Source organism: Podarcis raffonei, chromosome 12, assembly GCF_027172205.1.
Source record: "Podarcis raffonei isolate rPodRaf1 chromosome 12, rPodRaf1.pri, whole genome shotgun sequence".
In the NCBI taxonomy this organism is placed as follows: Eukaryota; Metazoa; Chordata; class Lepidosauria; order Squamata; family Lacertidae; genus Podarcis; species Podarcis raffonei.
Window position 1 is genome coordinate 5,429,551 of NC_070613.1, and position 22,617 is coordinate 5,452,167.

Sequence of the window (22,617 nt, forward strand, 5' to 3'; positions counted from 1 at the left end):
TATAATTACAACTCTCGTCTCTCAAAAATACCATCTTTCTCTTTTTTATCAATAGAGCATTTTACAAAAGGTCTCAGGCTTACTCTCTGGCATCAGTTGTTAAAAAGTTCTCTGGTAGTAGTTCTGGGAAATTAATGTCTCACTGGGGCTTTGAAGAGCTACTGCCAATCATCATTGGGCTATGTAGACCAATAGTTTTACTTCGAATAAGGCAGCTTCTCATATAAATAACACCATGCTTACATACCAAAATATCAACCTATTACAGTTCATAATTGAGAAATGCTAGTTTCTGAGTTCATCTGAGAGACTGCATATTGCAATTGATCCTTGTTCAGATTTGTATTAATGGGTTCAGATTTGGGATTAGTGGGTTGAAATTTCAATCCAGTCTTGGATTGTATGTTTCAGTCCAAACCCACCCAAAAATTAGGGAAGTGGGGGAATAATTTTACAGCAATTTTTTTTGCAGTAAAAAAAATTCTTGGGCTAAATGTCATTTTGTTGTGTCAAAATGTCATTTTGTTGTGAATCGTGAATTGCATCATTTGTTTGCTCCTTGTTTAGAAATTGATTGTTCCATTTGCCTTGAGGAAGAAGACACAAGCAAAAAGGTGATGAATGAGGTCATTCGTATCCACACGTGGCCCTGCTCCTATTACATCAACTCTGAGAAACGATGGATTTCTGGCAAACTCTGCCTGACACCCATTTCGGTCAGATTTACAGCTGACAAATCTGGAGAGCTCCTGGCTGACTTCCATCTCTCTGGCATCAGTGAGATCAAGAAGGAATCTTCCAACTTCATCTTCAGTTCCCTCACTGTTTTGGAAAAGAGCACCAAGCACTGGTTCAGTTCCCTTCAGCCCAATCGAAATGTTGTTTTCAATATCCTTGAGCACTTTTGGAGGGAACAGCTGCTCTCCTCGGAGGGGGCTGCAGCCGGGGCCATTGGCCCCCAAACTTCCAAGGGGCAAGAGCTGACCGGCTTGCTGGCAGGATCTCAGAAACGGCTAGAAGACACTGCAAAAGTGCTTGAGCACCAGGGGGAACAGTTTGATAACATCATGAAGGGGCTGGACAAGATTGAATCAGAGATGGATGTAGCAGACAGGTATGGTAACACACAACTGACATCGGAATGATTCTTTTACTTGCACACTCAGGTCCTTTGCCTTCCTTTTGTGAGGAAACAAACCAGAAAGTCTTCAATTAGCCATAGTTCTTTGTTTGTCCAAAACAGGAAACAGTGGTTAACAGCTTCAGAAGAAGTCAGAATAGTAAACTATGGATTGAATGTGACTGAATATCCTGGCTTGTTCCAAAGCTGATAACCACAATTTCTTTATTTTAACCAAGTAGGAAACTATGGTTTATTAGAGACTTCCTTATTAAATTATGGCTCATGTGAATGGGTTTTGTGCACGGGCAAAGTTTAATTTGTATCTCTGCTTGTTAGGTCAAGATATGGTAGTCTGTACTATCCCTTTGTGTGATCCAGCAGGCCCACAGTTAAACTTTAAAAAAAAATTAAAAAGACAAATTCCTATGTTTTGGAAAACATAGCTGAATATGTACATAACCGGAAAAGAGAGAGACAACGTATCAGCTAGGTCCATGATGAATGAACTATTTTAGGCTCACTTTTTTAGAGCTTATACAAACACTTTGAATTTTTTTGCTTTTGTTTCTCTTTGTGTCCCGTCCCCCCCATTCGTTGATGGCTGTATCATATTACAAACTATTTTTAAAATACCTCTTGGTTTCGAAAGCAATTTGCCACGTGGTGTAGGTAAGCTATTATTGGAGAAACAAGCCCACAGCCCCATTGTGCCTGTGGAACTATGCATTCTGTTTTTAATTAGAGGAATAAAATCTTAGCAGTGGAGAAAGAAGTTACTTGCCCAAGCCCATTTCAGGAGTTGGTGGCTGGGTTGGCAGATGAACCAAAGGACTGGCCAGATCCAAAATGCTTTCCCTGGAAGATGTTAGCTCCCAGAGGAAGGATAGGTATTCGTAACAGGCCAGTCTCACCTGGATGATGTCGTGCAAAAATGCTAATTGGAAAATAGTTTGTGTGTTACCTCAGTGAAGTAGAAGCCGAGTAACCTTTCAGGAGTAATTCCACAATCATATCACAAGGGGCCATTCTGAGTCCGTTGCCAGGCTGGGAGGACGCAAGGAAATAATAATAATAATAATAATAATTTATTATTTATACCCCGCCCATCTGGCTGGGCCTCCCCAGCCACTCTGGGCGGCTTCCATAGAAACCAAAACTACAGTAAAATATCACACGTTAAAAACTTCCCTGAACAGGGCTGCCTTAAGATGTCTTCTGAATGTCAGGTAGTTGTTTATCGCTTTGACATCTGGTGAGAGGGCGTTCCACAGGGCGGGCGCCACTACCGAGAAGGCCCTCTGCCTGGTTCCCTGTAGCTTTGCTTCTCGCAATGAGGGAACCACCAGAAGGCCCTCGGCGCTGGACCTCAGCGTCCGGGCAGAATGATGGGGGTGGAGACGCTCCTTCAGGTATACTGGACCGAGGCCGTTTCTGAGTCAGAGAAAGTAATACTTGCAGACATATCTATAACAAAAGCAGAATTCTGTTGATGCATTTCTTTGGTAGTAGTTTGAGAACTATTTTGTTAGACACAGAAGAGCTACCCACTGAATTGACTTCCTACCTTTCTGGATTTTTTAAAAAAAGTTCTCCCCCTGGTGAGATATTTAATTGGCTTTTGAAATCGGAAACAACTAGCATTTTCCGTCAAGTGGAAGCTGAATATGTTTTACAGTGATTGCACCTTTATTTCCTTGTGTTCTTGAGCAATCTCCAATCTCCAAATTAATTAATTTAATTTTGATTTGAGGTTAACTGTGGTTCTACAGGTTTAATTTGGATTATTCAAGATTAAAGAAATTCTCCGTTTCAACCTTCTTTACTAGCTTCCTTCTTCAGAATTGCTGCCTGACTCACCAGTTTCCAAACAGGAACATTTGCTAGAATATGATGTAACTTGGGCTTTTGACAAATAATTCTTAGCTGTGGTTCACCATGTGTAAAATGAGAATAACAAGAACATTCAAGGGTTGTTGTGAATAGACCCTCCCATCCCCAGTTGGCTGAGTACCTGTGATGTCATGGAGCATTCATAAACATTCCAACTTCTCACAGTAAAGGTATTCCCAAGAGGCATTTGTCATAAAAGTTAGCTTGGGAGAAAACTTGTCCCGAGGCCTAAGGACAACAGTTGCTGTTTGGCAGGGAGAGAGATGGGGAAACAGAGCTGAAAAACTGGATAGGAAGAAGGCCCAGAACAAGGAGAGTTGAGGGAAAGATGAAAGGAAGGGTGAGAGATTAGATGTGGGAAAAGGGAAAACCTCACAAAGAATCCTGGGAAACCATACAGAACTCAGATACGAATGTTAAAACAGCTCAGAAAATTAGGTGATGTTACTGCTTGGTGTTGCTCGCCTCTCCAAGTCAGAGGAGGATATCTTCACTTGCTCACAGAGCTGTTTGACTTCATCAGTCATCCTTGAAAGCTTCAAAACCTCCCAAGAAATATTATAATACAATGGTACCTTGCTTCTCAAACTTAATCCATTTTGGGAGTCTGTTGGACTCCCAAAACTGTTCAAAAACCAAGACGCGGCTTCCAATTAGCTGCAGGAGCTTCCTGCACTCAATTGGAAGCTGCAGAAGCTGTGTCAGACATTCGGCTTCTGAAAAACATTCTCAAACCAGAACACTTCTGGGTTTGCGGCATTCAGGAGCTGATTTGTTTGGGAGCCAAGCCGTTCGAGTACCAAGGTACCACTGTAAGATTAAATATATAAAAACTTAATCTGGCTAATGACTAGACACTAAAAGCTAACTAAAAACAAACTGCAGTTTTCAGAGCTCGAAAGGAGATGCAGCCTTCTTATGGCCCTATTGCATTCCCCCCACCCCCACTATACAGAACAGGCAGGCAAAAATGTTTGGTGCTCTTTGATTTAGGCAGGGCATTAGTGGGGGAAGATTGCCAACTGAATTTCACATACTGATCTTTGATTTCAGGCCTGTAATATACATGATGATTAACAACCTCATAGGGGAAATGGCGTATTAGACTGGTCTTGAATATTCCAGTAATGTCGGAACAAATGCTTACCAAAATAAATGGTAAGGATAGATTCCAAAACCAAGGCAGTATTTTGTATGACTGGGTTTACAGTGCCAAACCAAGTGAGATTCTCTTGAGTTGTGCAGCTAGGAATGCATAGTTACAGATGCAGCCTCTTAATGTTTGCAGCCCTAAGCACAACCTGCTTCCAGTTTGATTTTCAATGCCAGAGCTTTTTCCAAGCGACTGTTTGCAGTCTCAGTCAGTGGTAGATGTAGACTTAGTAGCCTGCAAGCCCAGGTGTATACACAAGTATTGCTCTCTCTTCACTACGTGCTTGAATTTCCTGTGCCTGCTCTTTGTGAAGGAAGTGTGTTTTAAGAACAGGTGTTAGGAAGAATAAGGTTTTGTTTTAAGAACCAACGCTGGACTTCATAGAGATTTGGCTCCTAGTTCATCAGTGAAGCTTGTTGGATTGGGGGGGGGGCGCCTTGAGCAAGTTGCTCTCTCAGCTTACTTTATCTTACAACTCCTCCACCCAAAGATGTGATGATGGATGGCAGCTTAAATGTCTTTAAAAATGGAATGGAAATGCTAATGGAAGGAGGGCAACTATTAGCTCTATGATAGAAGTGCTGTGGATGAGGGACGTGGGTGGCGCTGTGGGTAAAAGCCTCAGCGCCTAGGGCTTGCCGATCGAAAGGTCGGCGGTTCGAATCCCCACGGCGGGGTGCGCTCCCGCTGCTCGGTCCCAGCGCCTGCCAACCTAGCAGTTCGAAAGCACCCCTGGGTGCAAGTAGATAAATAGGGACCGCTTACCAGCGGGAAGGTAAACGGCGTTCCGTGTGCTGCGCTGGCTCGCCAGATGCAGCTTTGTCACGCTGGCCACGTGACCCGGAAGTGTCTGCGGACAGCGCTGGCCCCCGGCCTATAGAGTGAGATGGGCGCACAACCCCAGAGTCTGTCAAGACTGGCCCGTACGGGCAGGGGTACCTTTACCTTTACCTTAGAAGTGCTGTGGACAAAAAAGTGAGTGGCCATCACCTTCATGCCCTGCATGTGGGTATTCTAGGAGAATCTTGGAGGTTGTCGTTTGACCTAGAGTAGCTGGACCTTAGTCAGATCCAGCTAGGCAGTTTCTGTTTCTTTTGCTGAAACCACACTTTTTCAAGGAAAAGTGTGTGAGATGCCAATATAGCTTTCTGGTTCTGATCATGCTGTATGTTTCTTCCTGTTAGGTTGTTGTCAGAACTGGAATCTCCCGCTTGGTGGCCATTTGGTAGCAAACTGTTGAAGGGGCCATTAAACGTAAAGCCAAAGGAAATCCCTGCCGTTTCTGATTCTGGAAACAAGGATGGAGTAATATTGCGAATCCCAGTTATTATCACTGAAAGGACCGATTCCAACGTCAAGCCAGGCAAACTCGCCCTCCTGGCTTCTGGCCTGGAGATCAGCGATTCCAACTCTCAGCTCCTTCACTGGTTTGACAAGAAGGATGTAGACGATGTCAAAGTTCATACACCATATGAAATAAGCGTCCGCCAGAGGTTCATTGGGAAACCAGACATCAGCTATCGGCTGCTGTCAGCAAAGATGCCGGAAGCCATCCCCATCTTAGAGATGCAGTTCAGCAAGAAAATACAGTTCATGGAAGATGCTTTGGCATTTGCTGGGGCAAGGAAGACTCATCAGGAAGATGTTGGCGCTTCCATTTGGCAAGCAGGTAAAGGGCAGAAGGAAAATGATCACTAATCCTGCATATTAATCAACAGAACTAACCATCTGTTAAATAAATTTAGTACATTTATTGAGAACATGTATTAGCAATAATAATAAATGGCATTTTTAGAGGATTTTAAGAGTATTCGGAGCACGTCAAATACATCATCTCAGTAATTCTTATAACAATGCATTAAGGCAGGTTTGCATTAATATCAGCAATTGCTGATGAGTTCGTGGCTGCAGTAGAATTTGGACTAGGAATTTGCTGTTTGTTAGTTCTCAATTTTTTTCTCCTCCTTAGCCCATGCAAATAATATGCTTCTGGTAGCTCTGCAGTACAGTTTTAGATGCAAGAGAGGACCACTGGGACATTACTGAAATAATCTTGGAGGAATCTCACTAAATGAATGTCTTCCTTTCATAGTTTGCTTAAACTGGAGGTTGCAAAGCCTTACAGATAGCCTTACATATAGACCCATTTTAACTGCTACCTCCAAACATGGGTGATGTAAGCCCATTCCACAGCACACACAAGACCGGATGGAATCTACATCTCCAGCCTTCTATTACCGTAATGCAACACATCTTTCCGTGAAATTCCTGTGTGTTCTTTTTGTCATTTTCATCATGTCCTGTCTTAATAATTCTATGGAAATCCCAAATTTTAGAACTGTGAGTAGGCTGTTTTGAACAATTAAGCACAGCATTTGGGTTATATTACAGAAGATCCTGTGCATCTTAGTCTTTGGTTGTGTGTTTCTTCCTTAAGCAGTTGGGATGAATCTGGTTTTGCAAACACTTTGTTTTAAGAGAATTTTCCAGCACTCAAAAACATACAATGCAATCACAAGCCAATCTGTTAAGAAGCTGTGCTCTGTTGTGCCCCATGCTAAAATTAGATTTCAGCAGGGATTAAAACGTTCTCTTGTTGACCAGTCGCTGAGGTCCAGTGCTTGGAAAAGCTTATTAATTTTAAAGGAAATAACTCCCAGGCACCTGGCGGTAAAATGTCAGCGTTAACAACTCAGAGGAAAAACAACCTGCTGGTTTTTTAAGCACTGAGCTACATCCTGGCAAATTGGTGTTTAGTTCCTGATGTGACAACTGCTGTTACATAAAGAACTTCTTTTGTGGTCCGGATCTTAACTCTCTCCTCTTTGCTACTTCTGTATTTCAGTCAGTTTTATGTTTTATTTTTTACACACCAACCCAGAAGTGTTTTTACTGTTAAGTAGGAAACATCAATAACAGAAAGCAAGAGGTGGTGGAAATTTTGACTTTTTGCAATTCCCCCAAAAGCTGCTTCAGTCATGTTGCTTGTTCTTTCATTCTCTATATTATTGTGCCATTGACATTGCACTGCCACTAGATGGTAGTCTACCACCACATCTTACCTGCCAGTGTTTTCTCTTCCCCATTTCTTTTTACATAAACAAAAAAATAATTTTCCTAAAGTGGTAGAGCAGGGAGGAAGCAAGTAGATCTGTCTGTTTTATTCACAGATCAAGGCAATTCAGAGACTTCTTGTAGAGTCCCTGTATGAAGTGACGCATGGACATACTATTGCTGCCTTGTAACTAGCTATTGTCTGTTGAATGGTGGGCTGAGATCAAACTGTGAATAGCGTGAATTGTGTGCACTTGCCTCTTAGCTGAACATAATCTCTGAAAGAGCACTTCGTTTTACCAAAGTGACTTGTTCAGCTGTCAGAATCAAGAGGCCCACAATTTTAGGTGCAAATTGCTATCATTCAATCTTCTCTGGCATTTTAAACCAGTAATCTTAAACCTCTGGAAGCTGAGGTCCTTCTTTTTGCCATAACCTGCAACACAGGTTGTCGTTATTACTATTATTAATAGTTAGAGCCATGTATGTCTATCCTTCGACTGTCTAATATAAAAAAGTCATGGATGGTTCTGCTTCAAGTCCAGTCTTCCTCAGGCCAATGGCACAACCTGTTTGTTGCAACCTGCTTTAAACTGCAGTGAGCAAAATCGTCAAGGAAATATCGCAAAAGTATTTTCGGCTTTTTAAAAAGCCTTGTGTCTGGGAATATCCCAGGGCATTTGAGCCATAGGTTTCTTGTTGGAAGTGGCAGACACTTTCATGGAACAGTTCCCAGAAAGGAGAATTGCACCTGAGCTGAAATGCATTGGCATTGTCAAAGCTTGATTTGATGAGGATGCTTGGGTGCTACGGTTCATTGTCTTGCTTCCTCCCTTCCAGAATCCAGGTGTCTGCTTGCTTTTGCAGCCGGGGGTGGGGGGCGGGACGCTGGGGTCTGGGCTTATACCAAAGTCAGCTTATTGATCCAGCTAGCTCAGACACCAGTCTTTCCCAGCTCTTCCTGAAGATGCTGTAGGTTGAAGCGGGGACCTTTTTATGCAAACATGTGTTCTATGGCCCTTCTCCCTGTTGCCACAGTGTAACCACAAATTAGATTTTGCCAGAGATACCAGTAGGACAATATGCATATACGAACACCAAACTAGAGAGAATGACTTGCCAAATGCCACCCATAGAGCTTCATGACCAAGGATGAGTTGACCTTGACTCTTTGAGACTCAAACCCCTCCTTCCCACTGCACCACACTGGCTTCCTGGGACATCAGGTCAGCCTTTATTGCAAGGTAGAATTCCCTAGAACTGAATAATTATTGAGAGGCACTAACCTAGAGACTCTGGAGGAAGGTGTGCCCCATATTGCTCAGGGTAGTTAATTTTGCTGCGCACGCTTTGTATTGTGAGGACACTTTTCATACTTTTCGTATGAAGGCACCGTGTATTGAATCAGGCTGCCTGTTCGTTCAGCTGATGGTTGTCTGCTCCTGCTACCTGCAGTGCCTCCCATAGTCCTGCCAAGAAGTTATTTCCAGCCCTGCTCCCTGAGATTTCTGGAGGTGTTGGGGAATGAACCTGAGCCTCCCCTTGTTGCTCTCATGTTTGTGAAAATAAATCAAAACTATTGATGATAGGTGCAGAGCGTGAGGAAATGAGGCAAGTGGAAGGAATTAAAAACCATTGTATTGTTATAATTCTGATAGAATTTAGCCTCAAATAAAAGTTTTGAGGCACTTTGGAATTCTTAACATTTGAGGCTACCAATCATTTGTCAGATACAGCATCTTCCTTAACTTGGTGCTTCTGTACACACTGGGAAAAGTATATACCGTATTTTTCGCCCTATAGGACGCACTTTTTCCCCTCCAAAAATGAAGGGGAAATCTGGGTGCGTCCTATGGGGCGAATGCAGGCTTTCGCTGAAGCTTGGAGAGCGAGAGGGGTCAGTGCGCACCGACCCCTCTCGCTCTCCAGGCTTCAGGAAGATATCCGCAACCTAGGCAGCCCTGCGGGAGGTCCCGCAGGGATGTCTAGGCTGCGGATAGCAGCCTGCTTCCCGGAGCATCGGGTGCCCTGAAAGCAGAGCGCCCGGCGCTTCGGGAACACATCTGCAGCCTAGGCAGCCCTCCGGGAGGTCCCGCAGGGATGTCTAGGCTGCAGATAGCAGCCTGCTTCCCGGAGCGTCGGGCACCCTAAAAGCAGAGCGCCCGGCGCTTCGGGAACACATCCGCAGCCTAGGCAGCCCTGCGGGAGGTCCCACAGGGATGTCTAGGCTGCGGATAGCAGCCTGCTTCCCGGAGCGTAGGGCACCCTGAAAGCAGAGCGCCCGGCGCTTCGGGAACACATCCGCAGCCTAGGCAGCCCTGCAGGAGTTCCCCGCAGGGCTCCCCACGCTGCGGATAGCAGCCCGGCGCGCGGGGCACCCTGAAGCAGAGCGCCCCGCGTGCCGGACATCCGCAGCGTGGGGAGCCCTGCAGGAGTTCCCTGCAGGGCTCCCCACGCTGCGGATAGCAGCTCGGCGCGCGGGGCACCCTGAAGCAGAGCGCCCCGCGTGCCGGACATCCGCAGCGTGGGGAGCCCTGCAGGAGTTCCCCGCAGGGCTCCCCACGCTGCGGATAGCAGCCTGCTTCCCGGAGCGTCGGGCGCCCTGAAAGCAGAGCGCCTGGCGCTTCGGGAAAACATCCGCAGCCTAGGCAGCCCTGCAGGAGTTCCCCGCAGGGCTCCCCACGCTGCGGATAGCAGCCCGGCGCGCGGGGCACCCTGAAGCAGAGTGCCCCGCGTGCCGGACATCCGCAGCGTGGGGAGCCCTGCAGGAGTTCCCCGCAGGGCTCCCCACGCTGCGGATAGCAGCCTGCTGCCCGGCGGGCGGGGCGCCCTGAAGCAGAGCGCCCCTCGCGCCGGGCAGACATCGGCCAGCCCCACAAGTTCGGGGGACAGCAGGGAGGTGCAGCGCCGCCATCCCGCTGTTCCTCGACCTGGTTCGGTTTCCCCGACCTGCTTTTGGGTGGGAAATAAAGGGGGGGAATTTCCTTTATTTCCCCCCAAAAAAACTAGGAGCTTCCTATGGGACGAAAAATACGGTACATATTGTCTACTTTATGTACACATGGCAGGGAGCCACAGCACTTCCTCTTCCCTGGAAAATGTACATTGTCAGAAACAAGTTTGCAGCACGTGCACATTGCAAGTTCACATGTACATCTCAAATGTTTGTGTATCCTTTTTTAAAAAAAAGGTGTGAAATGCCTACCAGCGGTATTGGCAAGTTTACATATATTGTGTTATCTTCTTACTCCTCAACCTAGTAGGAGCCACATTGAACAGAATTTGAGTATATGTCCTCTTCCAACTTGGGTCCACTGTCTGCCTTAGAAAAAACTTGCCACCTCTTATTAGGAAGGTATAACAAATTTGATGGAATGAATTAATTTTATGCGGAGAGGAGCGACTTTGATGGATCTGTGTTGAGTCTCAGCTCAGCAACTCAGAATGTGAGATCACCATCTACCCTAACTTAACCAGAGCTCTAGCAGAATTCACAGTTGTCCCAGTATGTCCCAGTATGGTGCTGCCCTGCACTTGCCACATTTCCCCGCACTTGAGTCATTGTCTGTGTGCCTGTTTCCCATCCTGAACTTATTCTTATAAAGCAGTGTATACCAAGCAGCTAAAGTTTTAGTAGAGGCACCTGAAAGGGGAAGTTGCAGAACATCCCTAGCACACACAGAAACAAGTTTCAGCCAGTGTGTTACTGTGGAAATTACAGTGTTACACCTGTACCAGGAGTTTGATTCACTGGGCACAAGCTGATGATTTCAGACAAAGTTTAAATTTATACCGGTATGAATGGTTCTCTTGTAGCAGATCTGCCTGGGTCCCAGCTCAGGAGCTAATGCTGCGATAACCAAATAATTCCAGGGGATTAGGAGTTTGCAGTAATTACTCCTGTGGGAATTTAGAAGCTTTTATTTTTAGCCGTAGCTTTTGTGTCTGCCTTTTACATTAAGTAACACAATCCAGAGCAGTGGAGCAGGCTCTGTCACAGGGCCAGACGTTTTGGCATGGGTCCTTCGAAACCAAGAGCGAGCTTCAGCTTCCGACGCACTTTCTGGCCCGTTGCCCCACAGCTGTCGGGGTGGTGGAGGATGCTATATGGCAGTGGCAGCTTCCTCTAAAATGTGTTGTCCTCTTCCCTTCCAGCAAGGACCACAGGTTGGGGGGGGGGTACTCAGAGCATTTCAAGAACGAGATACTCCTGGTGCTAAGCACCTGCAACTATCTGTGTTGCAAATAATGCCCTTTAATTGCCACATTTAGCTGGTATCAGATGCCATGATAGGAGCCAGCGCTTTAAATAAACCACAGGTGGCTTGCTGTTTCAGGAGTCGCCACCTGCGTGCTACCATGTGGATTCACTCCGGGAGCCCCAATATCATCCGGCTTACATTTTTGTTCTGAGGTTGCCTAGCTGACTGCCTTTGCAAGTGGTTTTCAGAGGATCTGCACCCTGCTGGTTAATCAGCACTGAGGGAGAGGAGTAAAAGGGCATCAGCACTGACGTTAAGAGAAAAGTTAATGCAGCTTTCCAAATAATAGAGCGAGGGAAATTCAGAGTTGCAATAGGCTGTGGGCAACTTGGGCCTCCTTTACCGAACCCCAAGAGGAAGATGAGTCTTGGGCATGAGAGGGGAGGGGGCTGTTCTGTGGGATTTGCGCCAGGATGGAAGTTGGGCCCCCCCTTTCCTGTTTCCCTTTCTCCAGAAATTGGAGCGCCCATGTCCCCTACAGGATCTCATACTCTGGGCTTGTTCATGTACTCCAAATCCTATCCACCTATGGCAAAGGCTCATAGCATGTGGACATTAGCTTGGAAGTCATAAGTGAGCACTGTGGTCTCGTCCACATGCATTACTTATGCATGTTGCCCATTAAACCTTCATCTAGTTATTCAGATCCATCCCTGCTAGTTGTTCACCCCTGGCCTCTTCCCACCAGCCCAGTCACAACCCACTTCTCGGAATGCAAGCCACCTAATGAGCTTGCCTAATATGCCCAACGAGTGGTAAATCAGAAGGTGACCTCTGCCTTTGCAGGAAGCCTTGTAGATTTTCCTTTAGTGCACGCTGCCCTACAGGAAAGCCCATGAATAAGTTTTTCCTAAGCAAGCAATTGCAGGCCGTTACCACCTCAGGATATGAAAACTATATTTCTGCAGCAGACGGAAGGTCTCTCATCCAGTATTCCCTTTTCAACAGTGGTGAACTCTGAAGCCTTATGGGAAGCTCTTGCATGGAGGGAGTAACCCCCCATGCTTAGCAAGTCTTGATTCCCCCCCACCCTCGCCGCACCCAGTTCCATCTGCTACATGAAGTCTTGTTTGCAGTTAATAGCATGTTTTATCCTGCAGGTGTCACTGTGTTGCTGTCTTCCCCCCCCACCTCTTTAAGCAAGAATACGCTGGTTAAAAGGCGCACAGCCCTTTGCAAGTCTGTAGAACTGCCTGTTCTTTAGCACACAAATGTGTTAATGTAATCCCCGTGTCAAGATCTCCCACTCCGAGGAACAGCTGACTTTGACATCATGGTTCTGAGAATTTTGCTGCCACAACGGCATCAGCTGGTGACATGGAGCCTGGGCAAAGAGGTGTCCATCACCCCCCCCCGGGTGAAAAGTCCTTCACATTATGGAGGGGGTGTGGGGTATGGGCATAGCTGTCAACTTTTCCCTTTTCTTGCGAGGAATCCTATTCGGAATAAGGGAATTTCCCTTTAAAAAAGGGAAACGTTGACAGCTATGGGTATGGGCTCAATATAGGGTTGCTGCTTTGGGTAGCCTACATTTATATCAATGTACAGTTGTGTCCATGGTATGTGAAATGGTTACCCTAATGAATAGAAAGCTTTGGATATTTCCAAATAAAATATATCAAGCACTGTTTTTTTTCTGGATTCCAACCTGCCGTCTTCTTCTTGCAGCAACAGGACTGATAGGAAACATAGTGCAAGCTGGACCAACACCCTCCTCCTCGCGAGGAGCAGGAGGAAGCCAGCAGGCTCAGATACAGAAGCAACAGCAGGTGGTTTCAGAGTCTGAAACTCAGGAACTCAAACAGGTACGTCAGCGTCAGTTCAGGCTGATAGCAGGGTGGGCAGCCCAGCTTCTTGGTCTGCAGCATACTTATTACGCTCCCATTTTTCAACTAGGGACTCCCTCCTTTCTTGCTGTGTGGTTTGTGGAGCATGGAGTAAATGTCTAGAAGGGAGATGGTTAACTTGTTTGTATTGCCCAGCCAGGGTCTGGCTAGTTCTAACATAGGAGCAGGAGGGAAGGAAAGTGTAAATACTTGCTTATTTCAAATCAGAATTACTCAGCATAAAAATGCATACCAAAATGGAATGCAAGCTCTATTAAAAAAACCCCATAGTTCATTCAAACTAATGTGGCCTCCAGCTCACAGCTACCACATACACTGCCTCTGCCTCTTATCTGCCTGACATTCCTGCTTCTTGACCTCCTGGCTCATAATTGCCCAGCCTCCTGTACTCTGGTTACACATTCCCTCCCTTCCTGCCAACAGAACAGAGCCTCCCTCTCCTTAGAACCCATGTGAAGGTTTCCTCCCCGCCCCCCCCCAGCCTCAAGGAAGAATTCTGGCACAAAGCAAGCAGAATCCCCTGTGAGGTAGGATGTTTAGCTTGAGGAATTTTGTTGCTTCTTCACGTGCTGGTCCTATATTCCAGCTATATTCAGCTAGAGCAGTAATGGTGGTAGTACTTTGAGTCAGTGCCACATACTTGGTTGACCGATCTACCCTAATCTTACAATAATTAAGTGCAATTTTGGCTCAGGCTCATGAGATACAGGAGAAGGGTTGGGGTTTGTTGAAAGAATGCAAGTTTCCAGAGAAATGTGGCTATCTAGGGCTTGACTAAGACTTTCCCGGGCTCATGAGAAAAGCCTACTGGATCAGGCCAATGGCCCATCTATTCCAGCATCCTGTTTTTACGATGGCCAACCAGATGCCAATGGGGAAATGATGTCAGAGAAAAGGTTAGCCGTTCACTCTATTTCTAAGCCCCATTTATGCAAGCTGAGTTGCACCCAAACTTCCAACAGTGGGCTCTAGTTGCCTTAGCAGAGAAGTCCTATAACCTTTATAGAGAATGTTACCTTGGTCTGTCGTTGGAGGAAGGGCCGATGAACAGGTGTGAGTAGCTGAGAGGGCACATCTCCATTTTCATCCAGTTCGAGGTGGATCACTGCAAATTAGCAACCCAAAACCCATTAGGTGTCTTCCTGCCGAGAGTTTTTCCTTTACCAGAGGCAATGAAATTCCAAGAAATGAGGGAATGGGATGCACAGGACATATGATGAGTGTTGATAGGTACTGTCCTCTCCTGCTAGAATGTAGAAACTCATTCTGGTGCCCATGTGTGCAGCTGTTGATAGAGCAATTCACATGTTGACAACCCAGACCATACCATGGTTTACTCCATGACCGTATAGATGGATACTGAGAGAGTGGGAATGAATTGCCTTTGGACAAGTGCACGAAAGTGTTGTGCTAAGAAATAGGTGCATGCAGTTCAGTGCCACGGAGAAGGAAGCTGCTCAGCAATGTTTTCCTTGAAAGGCTTTTTAATTGGATCATGCTGTTTTGGGGCTAAATGGGGACACTTGTTGAATGTCTATAATTAGCTGGTTTGCATAACAGAGTTTCCTTGGTTAATGATGGATTATCAGATTTTGGGGAGCTGATTACCCAATACATGCTATCATGTTGTACAGTAAAATGAAGTTTTCAGTTTTGATTTGTAATCCCTCTGTCCAAATTAGAGTTTGATTTTTAAAAAAGGGCATTGAAACTTTTAGGAAACCGGTTGAGCCCAGGCTTCAATGACCAGACATCTTGTCATCATTTTACTCCACCAAAATAGCCATCGCTTTCTCTCTCCCCCAACTTGGCCCAACCTCAGAGTCAAGCCTCATTCTCACACGAAGCAGCCCTAGCTGCAAAGCTGCTGAAAGAGGAGGATTTAATCCAGCTGTTGTCAGCTGCTGGAAAAAAGAATGGATTTTTCTTTTACTCCCTTTTTATTTTACTGATGCTGCCTATGCCTCAGTTGGTCATTACATTGCAGATGGAAAACTTATTAAGGCAGAAAAAATAGAATTGATGTTTTAGCTACTGAGGTGGAAATCATAGGCACACTTGACTGGAAGCAAACCTCACTGTACACAGTTGTAGTTACTTTGGAGTAAGCATACATAGGAAATTCACTTACTAATAATTTTTAATTATGTCTGTTCAGGTTGAAATGTTTGTTAACGATGCCTGGGTACAAGCAACAATAAAATTGTGTGTGTGTTTATGTGAGAGAGTCCCTGCATACCTGCACACATGTTCAAAAACAAGCCATTTTTTCTGGTTACAGAAAGGTAGCCGTGTTGGTCTGCCATAGTCAAAACAAATTTTTTTTTTCCTTCCATGGGTGGGAATCACCCATTCCCACCACCCTTCTGAGTAATACCCCTCCCCACCTTCTCACTATATAGAGGGATCTGGCAACTTCTGTTTCAAGTGTATCTGAAGAAGTGTGCATGCACACGAAAGCTCATACCAAGAACTAACTTAGTTGGTCTTTAAGGTGCTACTGGAAAAAGACATTGGATTCTTATCTCATTATACATGACAAAGCCATTTTTCACCTTCTCACCCCTTGCTTTTTCCTGTAAGACCTATTGCAGTCGAGTCGTCAACAGGCTCATCACAGCTATCTGCCAATCACCCATTCCCACCACCCTTCTGAGTAATACCCCTCCCCACCTTCTCACTATATAGAGGGATCTGGCAACTTCTGTTTCAAGTGTATCTGAAGAAGTGTGCATGCACACGAAAGCTCATACCAAGAACTAACTTAGTTGGTCCATTTTTTCTGGAAAGCAATGTTGTGAAGATACTCCATCAGTGCCTATCACAAATAATTGAAATTGAGCACCATATCTTGTATGTGTCTTACATTGAAATAATAGGGGTTTGGGACTAGAAGACCCTTGTCTTGTCAGTCTTCTGATATTGATCCTTTATCGCATTATCGACAGAATTTCCCTATCTATGCTGCCTCATCCAGCCCAAAAATAATAATCAGCAGATTGGTTTCACATGCATACATCCACTCCCTCCATAGTGGAAGATAGCCCTCTTATCAATTAATCAGAGGAAAACATTATTTGGGATTTTAGATAAGTTGTAGGTCTCTTCCCACAGTGTATTTTTTCTATTCTTCTCACCCCGCAGTAAAGAATCTGAAAGATTTTGCAGGGTATTGTGCTGATTGCTGGCAAAGCTTTTAACCAAGTGTTGCTGATAAATTGATCTTGGTGTCTTTTCTGAACAGATTCTCCGGAAACTCAAGAGCCTGGCCTTGGAAACGGAGACAGAACTGGAAAGGCAGGACGAAGCCCTTGATGGCATCACTTCTTCTGTGGATCGCGCCACCATGAATATTGACAAACAAAACCGCAGAATGAAGAAACTGACGTAGCACCCCCAAGAAGCTGGTTGCAGAGATTGCAGCTTGGCGCTCAAGCCATAAGATCTCCAATGTTTGTGTTAGCTGACTGAATTCCCGAGAGGGCTTAGGACTGGAAGAAACAAATGCTGAGCAATGGAGGTGATTTTGATAAGCCCCTTTTAAATTGCAGTGAAGTTCTGCTAAAGTATGAGGAGCTTAACCTCTACTGCTGGAATGGGGCAGTATCCTGATTTGTGGCAGATTTGAGAATACTTCCTTGCATGCTCATTGACTTTTTGAAAGAAAACTGCACTGTGATTCAAGGGAATGAATAGAATACAGCAGTGTGTTGGGGAGACTCCTGAAGTCCACTCATGGTAATGTAGGCAAAGCATGATTTGCAAATGATGCATTTTATGACTAACAATAATTGAAAATTTAGAATAGCACTTTTAGTTGCTGTGTTTATTCAGCCATAAGGGAACTGACTTGCCTTGGCAGCATGTGATCAATGAATCACTATACCTGCTGGATTGGGGCCAATATTTATTAATTAATTTATTTATTTATCTCACATTTTTATCCTGCCTTTCCTTCAAGGAACTCAAGGCAGCATATATGCACTCTTTCTTCCTGTTTCATCCTCACAACAGCCCTACGAGGTTAGGCCGAGAGGCAATGACTAGCCCAAGGTCACCCAGTGAGCTTCCTGGCTGAGCACGGATTCGAACCCTGGTCTCCTGGGTCATACTCCAGCACTCTTAACCACTACACTGCACTGGTGTATTCATATTTTCCAGTTTTCTGTTTCCACCAGCAGTGACCCAGATGCAGCAGCTCTTCCTTTTCTGTTACCAACAACTTTGCATTTTTGAGATATACTACTGCTTCTGAATGTGGAGGTGCCATTGGACTATTGTGGCTAATAACTGGACTCAAAATGCATCAGTTTGCCTAGTCTCTTTTTCAGGCCATCTAAACTAGTGGCAATCACCTATTAACTTAATTGGAATCACTGTCAGTTCGTGCCAGTGATCTGGAAGTGAAATCCTCTTCTATTTCTACTGTCTTTTCTAAACAGATACTTAAGAGGAAAAGCGTGAGGCGCCCCTCTTTGAAAAGCCAGTTTTAGATGCCTGTGATACACTGTACATATTTAATATCTTTGAAAAAAGAAACAGCCGCAATGTTTGAACTTCATTGTTCCTATGGTTATACAGTCTATTTAGCTGAATATGATTGATTTATTATCAAGAATTACTTCATAAAACAAGTTTTAGATGTGATGTAATAGTTTATAGGAAGAATCCAGTCCTCCTTACCTTTGGTTTCTCTGGTGTTGAACACAGTAGTTCAGTGCCATTCTAAATTTACCTCGGCATAACCATGTGTCTTATGTCAAAGCTAGTTCTAAAAGTTGAATTTGCCGATTTATCGTTATTCGCTCTGGACTTACTGAACTCTGTGAGAAACTTGGGATCCAGAAGTAACATTTGTGAATTAAGTGTCAGATTAAGTGTTTTCTCCGGCACCTGAATTTGAATTTGGGGGCAGTTTTTGCAAAATTGAAAAAAAAAGCCGTTTTTTTCATTTCAGCCAGAAGACCCATTAGGTTCTCTAAACGTCTACAGACAAAAATGTGTTTTAGCTGTACTTTAATATTACTCACATGTATATTGCCTGCTAATTGCACTTTTAGAGCAAATTAGTTTGAAGAAAAAGTAATGCTGTGCCAAATTTAGGTGAGGTTCCTTTTCCAGTGCGTGGGGGTGGGGAGTGAGTGGAATCTTTGAAAAATCCTATCCACTATTCCCAATATTTTGAACTTCTCTTTTTTTGCAGGTGTTGTTAGCCTGCTTCAACACACACACTTTAAAAAACCAAGCAACCACACCAGAATTATAGAATTTTAGAGCTGGAATGGGCTACAGGGTCATCTAGGCAGCCCACCGCTTGCAGGAATATTATGCCTAACAAGGGGCTCAAACTCACGACTCTGAAACAGGTGATTCCTGCATTGGAAGGGATTGAGCTAGATGACCCTCAGCGTCCCTTCCAACTCTACATTTCTATGATATTGTGGATCATGAGTGACTACACAGCCAATCAGGGATCACATATTGGACATTTGACTAGTTTGCTGGGCTGATGCTCCCTGTCTTGCTCTTGTTTGTTTAGTCATTTAGTCGTGTCTGCCTCTTTGTGACCCAGTGGACCAGAGCACGCCAGGCACTCATGTCTTCCACTGCCTCCCAGTGTTTGGTCAAACTCATGCTGGTAGCTTCGAGAACACTATCCAACCATCTCGTCCTCTGCCGTCCCCTTCTCCTTGTGCCCTCCATCTTTCCCAACATCTGGGTCTTTTCCAGGGAGTCTTCTCTTCTCATGAGGTGGCCAAAGTCTTGGAGCCTCAGCTTCACAATCTGTTCTTCCAGTGAGCACTCGGGGCTGATTTCCTTCAGAATGGAGAGGTTTGATCTTTTTGCAGTCCATGGGACTCTCAAGAGTCTCCTCCAACACCATAATTCAAAAGCATCCATTCTTCAGCCATCAGCCTTCTTTATGGGTCTTGCTCTAGTTTTTATTATTTATTACGCTCTTCACCCTAAGGTCCCAGGGCAGGTTGCAGCATTAAAACACAACATTTAAAGCAACTTGCAATCATAAAAATAAGGTGGGTCCTAAAACAGTACACCTCGAGTATGAAAAGCCAGGGTAAAGTGGTGCATCTTCAGCATTCATTGGAAGCTGTACAATGAAGGTGCCAGCCGCTGTTATGTGGGCAGGGAGTTCCACAGCTTAGGGGCCACCGCAGAGAAGGCCCTCTTCCAGGCCACCGCTCCCTGCAAGCCTTTAAGGGTGGAGGCACTACCAAGAGGGCCCCTGTGCCGATCTCAACACCTGAGAGGTTCTGTAGGGAAGGAGAAAGTCTTCCAGGTATTTGGGGCTTTCATTCTGCAAGATTTGCAACTTAAGATGCACCCAACTTAAGATGCACATCTGGTTATGATGTTGTCCATTTGTACTATACTACTTTTCAGCAATGCTTCCTTCCAGATGTGCAACCCCTATCGCATTTTGCCTGGCTTGTCTGCTGTTTACTTGACTAGATTGGGATGAAGGAGAACTGGCAACAAGGACATGTTCCCTCTTCCTCATATTTTTTTGCAAAGGCATAAAAAAAAAAAAGCAAGCCCCAAAGAGGTGTTAGTTTTGGGGGACAAAAGTGCTCATGGGACATCTCCAAGCCCCATTTTGGCTCAGTGGTAAAAGACGCTTTGTAATGACTAGCTTAGTGTAGCATGAGATTTCACTGGCCCAGAGCCCAGCTCATTGGTTTTAGAGCATGCCATTTTGCAGACTTGGATGCTATTTTATCTGGTGATTATTTTGCAATCATGATCTGTGGGACTGTGCCTTTATTCAGTAAAGGGAGGTGGAATTTTTTCAATTCTTGGTGCTGTGTTTCAGGCACTTACCGTGAGACGCTTTGTTTCTTCGTTACACTAATTAAGCAGCAGAGCCATTAAACATGTTTGGAATGGTCAGCTGGATGCAAAGCCTTGCGTCCTTTAGTGGTGGATGACTTTGAGATCTTAAGACTTCCATGATGAACCCAAATCATTGTGCCAACTTGCAAATTTTTGAACTGTTTACTGCCCATTCTGATATCCCACTACCTTTATGATTGGTTTGTACCTTTTGTATGCCACACCTGAGACTGTTGACCTGCATCCCAAACACTTTTCTATCCATAGTAAGATGCAGGTTAGTTTATATACGGTCCAGGTGTTTTGCCAGCTTTGTATTACTGTGAGAAGAAGCTTCTGTTTACAATGTTCATGTATTTAAATATTGTTTCTAGCCATCATTTGATATGACGACGAGCCATATTTTCACATGATTGAACATTCTTGTGGGGAAACCACATTTCCCATGATGCTTTACTTGTGAGGGCGGACAGATCGCTTCTCTATTGCTTACTGTAAAACGGACAATGGCTGCTCCCCACATTCTGCATGGATTTTAAGGGTTCAGAATTTAAAGCAGAATATTTGGGGAAAGTATCCTGAATTTCAGGGAATTAAGTGAAAATTATCAACTGATGCCTGCTTAAAGGGAAACTTAAGTTCATTTTTATCCTATAAAAAAACAACAACCCAAAACCTGCGTTTTGCAGTTGAAATGCATTCAGGGGTGGTTGTGTTTAAGCAACTGTACCCAATGATTTTGTGGCATTCAGTTGAAGTTGAGGCAGCTTGGTAAGGGTGCAGAATACAAACCCATAGAAAGGAATAGAAGCAGCAAAAGAGCTTCAGGCTTGACCTGTCCGTGACTTAAATTGCATAAAATCAGGTTGTTCTAACACACTCAAATATAGAAAGAATACCTGTACATAGCACATGCACTTTTATTAAGTTACGTTTATCTTCTGTTGTTTTTTCTAACATGGCCTTGTTTTTTTTAATTTTCCATGAGTTGTGTTTATTTTTGCTAATTTCAATGACTGGGTTTGAATTCCTTGACTTTGCGAGGTGGGGAGTGTCATCAAACAACCTTGATCAGCATATGTTCAAAAGGATTTTCCAAGTTCAAATTGGGGTGTTCATTTGGCAGTTTGTAGCACATTTCTTCCTGCCATTAAAATGGTGGCATATCTTCGAACACCAGACTGTTTTTTCTTATGGAAAGACATGCTGGTGTTGGATAACTTTTGGTAATGCTAGCCTGCAACCCTTTTAAAGAATGGATGCTTTGAGTGTCCTGCTCAGTTGTGTGCAGGATCAGTTTTATAAACTGCTAAATGGTTTGGGAGCTCAATTTCTTGCAGGGCTTTCCCTGTCTTGTTTCCTTCGTCTAATTCAGTGCTTCCCATAGTGGGCAGTACCTCCCCCTGGGGGACAGTGGGATTACCTAGAAGAGATAGAAATGATTATCAGACTTTGAAAAGCTGGTATCACTGGATCCAGTCCCTCAATGTTGTTGAATTAATTAAACTAAATAGTTTTCATTGGATTTTGAATAAAGGTGCAATTAATTGTTCCCGTTTTGTATTTCATTGTGTCGATACCTTCATTAATGGGTCATGCAAACCACTATTCTGAGTAATGCTTTTTATAGGGTGGGGTAGGGGGAACTGCAGATGAATTTATGGAACCAAAGGAGCGGTGGCTTGAAAAAGTGTGGGAGCTAGGTTCTATGCATACCTCTCTCTGTGTGTGTCATGGATGCTTTAGCTGAGATTCCTGCATTGCATGGGGTTGGACTAAGTTATCCTTGGGGTCCATTCCAACTCTACAGTTCTGTGATTTCATAATTCTATGCTTTGCCCAGGCAAGCAAAAGACCTCAGAGTTCCAAGACCAATTCCAGCCAGACACACACTAATGAAGGGCATGAAGGATACAGGTGAGGGGAATTACTTAAGGAGGAGATGTGGCCTGGAGAGTATGGAGAGGACTGGAAGGCCGTGTTTTGCCCCTCAACCTGATATTCCCTATTACTGTCTTAGATTGCAAACCCCTTGGCCTCTGAGAAGTGTCATCCATGTTAACGGTGCTATAAAATAATGTGCCCTGAGTGCACCTCTGACTCCTTCAGTTCACACTTGCTGAGTTGCCCGTGTCTAATCCCTTTCCTTTTCTTTACACCCCATCACGCGATGCACCAGGGAGCTCATTGCATGCTATGGTTCTGCACTTTTAGTTTGTACAAGTTTCTACTTGGTTCTACCCAGTGTAACGCTAAATAAACATACTGTTGGTGCAAGAATTTCTGCTTGTGCAATGGGACTTCCCTCCTGCTAGATCTGTTCTAGAAGAGCGCGCAGACCATTTTTAGGGGGTGCATGGGGGAGGAGGGGGGAGTCCTGCAGCCCAGACGGAAATCCTTGTGCTAACAGGGCGGTTACTTAGCACGAAATTGGAT

The 22,617-nt window shown here is 44.6% G+C and overlaps 1 protein-coding gene across 6 annotated transcripts in view; it reads left to right on the plus strand.

The window, feature by feature from the left end:
- The window catches only part of SNAP47 (synaptosome associated protein 47), a 34,816-nt gene extending 13,083 nt beyond the window's left edge, over window positions 1-21,733 (plus strand). For 4 of the 6 annotated variants that reach the window (XM_053409667.1, XM_053409664.1, XM_053409665.1 and 1 more), the window contains 4 exons: window positions 568-1,114; window positions 5,351-5,835; window positions 13,151-13,287; window positions 16,574-21,733. In XM_053409667.1, the coding sequence (XP_053265642.1) occupies window positions 618-1,114; window positions 5,351-5,835; window positions 13,151-13,287; window positions 16,574-16,720 (1,266 nt within the window). In that variant the 5' untranslated portion in view covers window positions 568-617 and the 3' untranslated portion in view covers window positions 16,721-21,733. The remainder of the gene's footprint in view (window positions 1-567; window positions 1,115-5,350; window positions 5,836-13,150; window positions 13,288-16,573) is intronic. The other 2 variants (XM_053409669.1, XM_053409670.1) reach the window with 1 other exon arrangement.
- The last annotated feature ends 884 nt before the right edge of the window (window positions 21,734-22,617 follow it).